The sequence below is a fragment of the Desmodus rotundus genome, chromosome X (genome assembly GCF_022682495.2).
Source record: "Desmodus rotundus isolate HL8 chromosome X, HLdesRot8A.1, whole genome shotgun sequence".
Taxonomy (NCBI): Eukaryota; Metazoa; Chordata; class Mammalia; order Chiroptera; family Phyllostomidae; genus Desmodus; species Desmodus rotundus.
In genome coordinates, this window is record NC_071400.1 from 74029826 (window position 1) to 74037653 (window position 7828).

General features: G+C 44.8%; 1 protein-coding gene across 8 annotated transcripts in view; it reads left to right on the forward strand.

Moving 5' to 3' along the window:
* The window catches only part of BCOR (BCL6 corepressor), a 44818-nt gene extending 37689 nt beyond the window's left edge, over positions 1-7129 (forward strand). For all 8 annotated transcript variants that reach the window (XM_045187526.2, XM_053917141.1, XM_053917140.1 and 5 more), the window contains 5 exons: positions 2465-2631; positions 3755-3900; positions 4347-4424; positions 4622-4778; positions 5983-7129. In XM_045187526.2, the coding sequence (XP_045043461.2) occupies positions 2465-2631; positions 3755-3900; positions 4347-4424; positions 4622-4778; positions 5983-6274 (840 nt within the window). In that variant the 3' untranslated portion in view covers positions 6275-7129. The remainder of the gene's footprint in view (positions 1-2464; positions 2632-3754; positions 3901-4346; positions 4425-4621; positions 4779-5982) is intronic.
* Positions 7130-7828: the final 699 nt, after the last annotated feature.

A 7828-nucleotide genomic window follows, 5' to 3' on the forward strand; every position in this document is an offset into this window, starting at 1 on the left:
GTGTTCTGTCGTGTTAATCTGGTTCCTGAGGTTTAGAAACACCCTCTGTGATACATAGACAGCTTGCATGGCCAGAGACACTCAAACCTTTCCTTCCCAGTAAAAAGGCTTCTGATTCTTAGGCTAAAAGGCCAATGTGCAACCACATGCTTGTGCGTTTAGTGGAGATGGTTAAATTTTCTATGAATTGAATAAATCATGTTTTTAAAAAAGTTAATGAGGCATTTAATTAATTAACAACGTCGGGTTTATGGCCTTTATGGTTACATTTTGTGGTTAATGGCATTCGGCTTATAGCCGCTTAACAGAGAACTGTCCAACAAAAACAGTTTGATTTTGTTTGGGAATGGGTGGGCTGCCCTTCAAGCACTCCCATTTCTAGGATAGCAAATAAACCAAGGAATGTATTGGCTACACAGATGTGGCTGGCCTCTTAGCCGTTCTCTCCAACTGTTGAAGACAGCAATAGCCATCCATTTAGAGGTCATTGCCCTCCCAGCTAGGACAAGGTAGTTAGCCCACCTGACCCTGACAGAGAGCCTGTGGGATGCTTGTCACGGCTGGATTGCATCCCTCTAGCTGGGGCTCTCTGAGACCTTTTGAATCTTTCCAGCTGCCCAGGTACCAAAAGACCTGAGTTCTAGGTCTACTAGTTCATGTTAATTGAATTTGGGATTTAACTTATCTGGACCTCGGTTTCCCCAAGTGTTGAATGAAAACAGTACTGCCTTCACTTCTGGTACCTCATAGGTTACTGTAGGACACCAGGAGACATACTCACTTGGGGAAATGAGAAGTACTATGTAAATAGAGATGGCAACATGGCTGCATTAGGACAGCCCTTGGCAAAATGGCAGACCTGGCTGTGGTTTACTACTGCCTCTGTTGCCATCTTCCAGGAAAAGAGTTGACTTAGCCATCAGCTCTGCCATCCTTTCATTTCTAGGTACCCTTGAATCAGCCCTAGTAACGATGAAGGTTTCCAGGTGAAGGCCTTAATTGTCAGAGCAAATAAACCCTGGGTTGACAAGACACTGGACAGGGACCTGGGTAAATTGATCTATGCACAGCAGTCGGCACTCAGACCTGATCCCAGAGCCACATGATGGGGCCTCCCCCTGGCTGGGGCACACAACTCATTAGCTTGCAGCCATCCACTTGAGTCTGGCTAGAGAGGGCCTGCTAAAAGAGCAGCAGCTTCATGCGGTATCCTGGATACCAGGGCTCAGGGCAGGTGGCCTGGAAGCCCAAAGGATTGTGGGCTTTCTGGCAGGTTAGGATCTGAACAGAGAATGCTTTTGTGGATATGTCTTCTCCCTTCCTCCTTTTATTTCAGGCAATCTAAAGCAACAGGGCACCAATGGCCAGGTCTACCAGCATGCAATGTTAGGTTCACATATGAAACATTCTAGTTAGCTCCCAAGTGACGGGTCACTTTTGATTGATGTGTCCTCGAAAGGGAGGCCTGTTGCAACACATCCAGCTTCCCTTGACCAACTGGAGCATGTGTTGGGCCATGTGCAGGGTTTGCCTGCCCCGGCTCTCAGAACTGACAGCTCTGCTGGGCATGACTTTTAGAGGAAAAGAGTAAAACGTGCTTTCTGGTGGCAAGTGCTGTTCTATGTGTTTGAAAACTTTCTTAGTCAAGGTAATAAAACATTGAATAAATACCACTCTGCATACTAGGAGTGGTTTGTATTGATATTTTAACACACCAAAGAAGTAAAAATAATACAGTGATTCAAATGCGCACTGTTGACACAGAACACCTTTTGAGAAAGGGTAAGGGTGGACTTTTATTTAGTGTTTGATAGGTGTAGGTTGCAGTATATGGTGTAGCATATCCCTGTCATTAACTTAAGTAAATATGAAAATGGCATATTGATTCAGCCCCAAGTGGGGTGGAGGGTGAGGCAAGATGGAGGGTGGGGGTATTTGAAGCATTTTGTGTCATTTCTTGATGATGTATGTGATGCATAGAGAGTCTCTCTCTTACTTTACTTAACATACGAACAGGAGCATTTGCACTGCAGGCTCTGTTTCTTGAGAATGCCCTGTACTTGTTAGTGTGTCATCTAAGATATTAGAAGCGGGATACCTCTGTACTGGCCATGCCAAGCCCTGGCCTGAGGGCTTTCTTAGCTATCTGTTGCATCCTTTCAGCCACCCTATGGAGCCTCCATTACTCTCCTGTCTCAGAGGAATAAATGGACACCTGAAGAAGTTCAAGGGTAATTTGCCCAGGGCCAGGCTCCTGGGGCTAATGATACTGTCTCCCCACCAAGCCCTTCACACGCTCTCTCGCCCCCTCACCAAGACGTCCACCGCCTGCCTATGCTGTAGTTGGCTCTTTGACCCAAGGGCGATGCCTTCGAAAGCGGGCACTGCCAAGCTATAGAGAGGTCACCCTTAACAAGGTTCGTTGGATGATGGTCTGATGGCATCCCCCCTTCTCTCCCCACAGGAGGTGGTGTTATACTGCCTGGAGAATAAAATTTGTGATGTGAACCATCGAGACAACGCCGGATACTGTGCCCTGCATGAAGCTTGTGCTAGGGGGTGGCTGAACATTGTGCGACACCTTCTTGAATATGGCGCTGATGTCAACTGCAGTGCCCAGGATGGAACCAGGTTGGTCGTGGGTGCTTCTGTCAGCATGGCCCTACTGGGGCACAGGCAGTGCTTCTCAGGTTATGCAGAAAACCCCAGAAGGAAAGACTGGAGAGAATGACATGGAAGCACTTTAATGGCGGGGTCCTCTAGAATGGAATTGACCATACCTTTCTGGCAAATTTAGATAGAACTTTAAAAGTTTGCAATGTTCCCATGGACAGAAATCCCTAAAAATGTCCAGCCTGCCTGAATAATTGGAGGTATTGTCTTTGAAAACCCTGGATTCTTCACTAAATCACAGCATTTAAAATACACTGGAGCTGACAATCCTGGGCATCCAAACAGGGCCAACCACCACCGGCTTGGTGTAGGACCTGCCCTGTCTACTCACATCCATAGCCCACCCATCTTGTCCTCGACCTTGGTTCATTGGTCAGGGGCTGGGTCTCAGTCAGCCCAAATGTCTTCCTGGTTGTGTGCATGGGATGCTACCAGGAGGTGGGGTGCTAGGCCTTCCCTGACAGTCATAACACCAGCAAAAGTGAAATGTATTTGGTGTTTTATGCTTTCCAAATAGTGTTCCCTCGGGATGGGACTGTGGGCAGTGTTTCATGCCCCAGTGGGCACTGGTGGGAGGGTCCTGCACCCTCCTGAGAACTCGCCCTGGTGACTGGTTCTGGGCCAGGGGATTGATCATTAATCTCTAGGCTGCTGGGGTCTGGCTTTCAGGAGAGGCTCCACTTTGCACCTAGTCTCTTTTTAAAAACAGAGTAGGCTTTTTGTTAACAGGTGTAACAATTGATTGTTGTATTGGCTTCCATAATGGTGGGTTTTTTCCCTTCAGTAAGGTATTTTAACTATTGAGTTCATTGAAAACATTTTCAATTTGCCTTGTGTTCCTCCTTAGGCCCTGGATTAAGACAGATTTGCATTTGAGAATTAGGCCTGAAATAGTAAAGAGATGTTGCTTGACCTTGAGCCAGTCACTGCTAGTTTCCCTATCTGGAATGGCAGTGGCATCACACTCCTCTTCAGTGAAATACTGCTCCTGCGATGCTTGGCATGCACATGCATGATTTTGGCTATTATTAGAGGCAAGTATTATGTGCACAAGTTGAATCCTTCTGTGCATCTCTCCTAGGCCTCTCCATGATGCTGTTGAGAATGATCATTTGGAAATTGTGCGCTTGCTTCTCTCCTATGGTGCTGACCCTACTTTGGCTACGTACTCAGGTAGAACCATTATGAAAATGACACACAGCGAACTTATGGAAAAGTTTTTAACAGGTATGACAAAGTTCAAGAAATGGTGTTATTCGAGCATCTAAGTGGTGACTTCACACAATTCTGGCCAAAGAATGCCGCTCATTCACTGGGGCCACCCTTGTTTACCTTAAGTTTACTTACTGGGGAAAGCAGCATAAAGTTTATGAAAGAACAGATACAGAATTCAAAGAAGAGATGCATACTTTTTTCTGCTTATGAGGGCTGAAAACAATCTTAGCTTGCCAGTGTAGCTTTTCTTTTGGAGGACTAGGGCATGCTAAGGGTAAGGGTGGTCCATCCCTCGGGAGGGCGGGTGAACAGGTATGTGGGTTTTGGTCAGAAATGGTCGAGAACACTGTTGGAGAGTGCACAAAGGGTGTGTCATGGGGTAGACAGGAAGTGAGAAACCCTCTAACTGCCAGTAGTGGATTCTTACCAACAGGTTTTATCTGGTTTTCTCTCTTCAGACTATTTAAAAGACCTGCAGGGTCGTGGTGACGAGGACTCCAACAGCTTTTGGGAGTTCTATGGCAGCTCTGTGTGTGGTGAGCAGCATTGTTCTTTTTGGTCCAGTGGGAAGTGACTGAGTTACAGAATATTTCTCTGGGGTGTGGGTCAGTAGTGGTGGGTACTATAAGCAGGTCTTGGTTGGGGAAAAAATCTTTTAAATAAGAGTCCTTTTTGGACAACAGCTGAAGTCTTGCTGTGACTGATTTCAGTTCTTTTGTTTGCCCTCCATTAGAGCCAGATGATGAAAGCGGATATGATGTTTTAGCAAACCCCCCAGGGCCGGAGGACCAGAACGACGATGATGAGGCCTACAGTGATGTGTTTGAATTTGAATTTTCAGAAAGCCCCCTCTTACCATGTTACAACATCCAAGTTTCCGTCGCTCAGGGGTGAGCATGGCTACCATGTGGTTAAGAAATAGTTTAGCTGCTCTTGGCGCGGCAGGACTTAGAAATCCCTTGAAACAGATGAGGATGGGTGGGTGAGTGAATTCCTAAGTGTCCCTAAACCTCACAAAATGCAGTAAATCTTTTCCAGAAAAGGTGTGGGGGTGGGGTGGGGCCACAGTATGGGATAACTGCCCCCATCAGAACATGCTCCTAGAGCTCAAAGGACATTGAAGTCAGTGACTAGAGTTTTATACAGCTTGGATCCTTCAGTCACTAAACTCTTTGGGAGAAGGCCTCCTTAAGAGCCTCCCCAACAAGCCACCGTAGCAGCCTTCCAGGGCACTTGAGGTCTACTGGACTACACTGATGATATAACTTCTTCTTCAGTAAGATTAGGAAAAGCGTTATGTGGCACCAGGGACCTTGTGTGTTGTCAGATTTGGTTAGATTTGGTCTGGCTCCCATGGTTGGGTCACTGTGCCCCTGTGACCAAGGCCTTGGGGTGTACATGTCAGGAGACCATGTTCTGCTGTGTTAATGAGTAACATCCTCCTCAGGCTCTGAGGTGATAAACATGTATGTCGTCACAGTGTCATTTTATTAGTAATAGAAATCATAAAGTGTGGCAATGGTGTATGTAAGGCATGTAACACACCTTCTCGAGCACCAAGGGCTGGGGATGGAGGTGTGGGAAAGGAAAGGACAGCCAGCCAGCCAGCCAGCCTTCTGTGTTTATAGTGCTTGATGGATGAGCAGTGGAGGAGAGGAGAAATCAAAGAGGCGTTTGTGACTGGCCTCCTCCAGTGACTATAGCAGGGCACTCACTTGGAGAGTGGTGACCCGAGTTGTGGCCGGAGCTGAGTGAGCAAATCTTTACCTGTCAGTTTCCATCAGCACCAGCAGCCTGTGATGAGGTGGCTTTTGATGCAGCTCCTTCAGAGGTGCTGCCATGGCTTCTGGCTAAGTTGGTTGGTCCTTCCTGAGTGGTGTCTTTAATAAATCGAGGTGAGCCCAAAGTTCCCACCTGTAGAAGTAGATCCTCTCTTCTAGGTATGCTGGGAAATGGTGGAAAGGGCGTGGTATCAACGCAGAAGGAAGTGGCCCTTGTTCCAGATAGAGACTGAGCTCATTGGGATGGCATTTAATACTTGAAAGCACTTTTAATTTTGCTAGAAATTTGAACCACTTTTCCTTTCTCTTCTAGGCCTCGAAACTGGCTGTTGCTTTCAGACGTGCTTAAGAAATTGAAAATGTCCTCCCGTATATTTCGCTGCAATTTCCCAAATGTGGAAATTGTCACCATTGCAGAGGCAGAGTTTTACCGGCAAGTTGCAGCAAGTCTCTTGTTCTCTTGTTCCAAAGACCTGGAAGCCTTTAACCCTGAAAGCAAGGAGCTCTTGGATCTGGTTGAGTTCACTAGCGAGCTTCAGACTCTTTTGGGCTCAACCGTGGAGTGGCTACACCCCAGCGACATGGTCTCAGATGACTACTGGTGAGCTCGCCAGACCTGCCGTGTACATTGTGTTATAGTGTTAATCCTTGTGCATATGTGTCATAATACAACTATTTCTGTAAAGAAAGGACACTATTACATATGAAAATATCTCTTCTTTATATAAGAGAAATGACTCTAGTCGGAAGGACTTAGAAACATGTTTTTTTTCTTTTTAAACTTTTAAGTCAGTTTTTATGGAAGTTGTTATAATGTTTCTTTACTTTTCAATGCACATGTGCTTTGGGATATGTTTGTTTTTACTTGGAACATTTGGTTTTTTTCTTTTTTAAGGAAAAATATGAGGAAAGGGAGCGCAACACTTTCACTTAATTTCATACAAAGCTCCGATGACAGGCGGTGTTCAGAACCGTGTGGTTGGTTTGGGGGAATACATTCGGTGAAGGCACTTGGTGATGTTGTAACTTTATGTTTTGTTTACAGAGTACCTGCTCGGGTCAGGTAAATGCTATTGGATGTAATCCAGTAGTATGTAATATAAATTCAAACCATATCCACACACAACAACTAATTGTATGAAACTTTTATATCCTAATTTAAAAGCTGTGAAATTAGTTTTCACGCGTCAAACCGGATTGTTTATATGTTTAAACATTTTATGCTCTTATTTAAAGAAGACTTTGAGCTATTTTTTTCTGTACCCTGTAAAATATTGAAAACTAACATAATATGTTGAGGTTGCTTGAAAATGTACATAAAACTAAAATTTTCAGAATTGTGTGTTTATGTTTGAAATCTGTGTTTTAACTTTGTAAGTAAATTCTCTGCCTTTGTATTTATATTTTACAAAAATTTTCTTAAAAGGCAATAAACCTGTTGAGAAAAGGAGAACATTGAAGTATGTTGTGTCCTGTGTATTCCTAAAACATTGTCACAGATTTCTTTTTCTTAAGTGATATTGATGGTTCATTCCCTATACATGACTTTAGGGTAATTTATAGTCTCTGAGTCAAAGCAGACTAGAGGATTTCAGAGGAGTTATGCTCAGAATATGACTTGGAGTCATTTTCTGAAAGCCCTTTTTTGTGGAAATACATTTTGATGGCTCAGACCTTTATCTTTCCCATCTTCTTTGAATGCCTAGTTGGATTTTACACTGTCTTTGGCCTTGACGGACTATAGTAGCTTCATCATGGCTAACCCTTTATCTTTAGGAATGCTTTTCCAGAAACCAGGCTTTTGTTGTGTCACTTTTCCTTCCAGGCCTCATGGTTTTCAGTCACTTTCCAGGTCAAGTCCAAACTGGCATGGCCTGATAGTCAAGGCCTGTACCTTTGATCACTCTGCTCCTCCACTGCTCCTACTTTTTCCAGCAGTATCCATATTGGGTATTGTCATTTGGCCCTCAATTTTTGTCCCCACTTCCTTTTATGTCCTTCCTTTATTACAGAGACCAGAGAGCTGAAAACTACTAGACTCCCTTGCAGCTAGGAATCGGTTCGGTTTGGAAGGCAGAGTGAGGTAGAGACATCTTCCTTCTCTAGTGACTGCTGATAAAAAAGGTGAGGGGGACATGCTGGACAGTTGGAGTGACTAG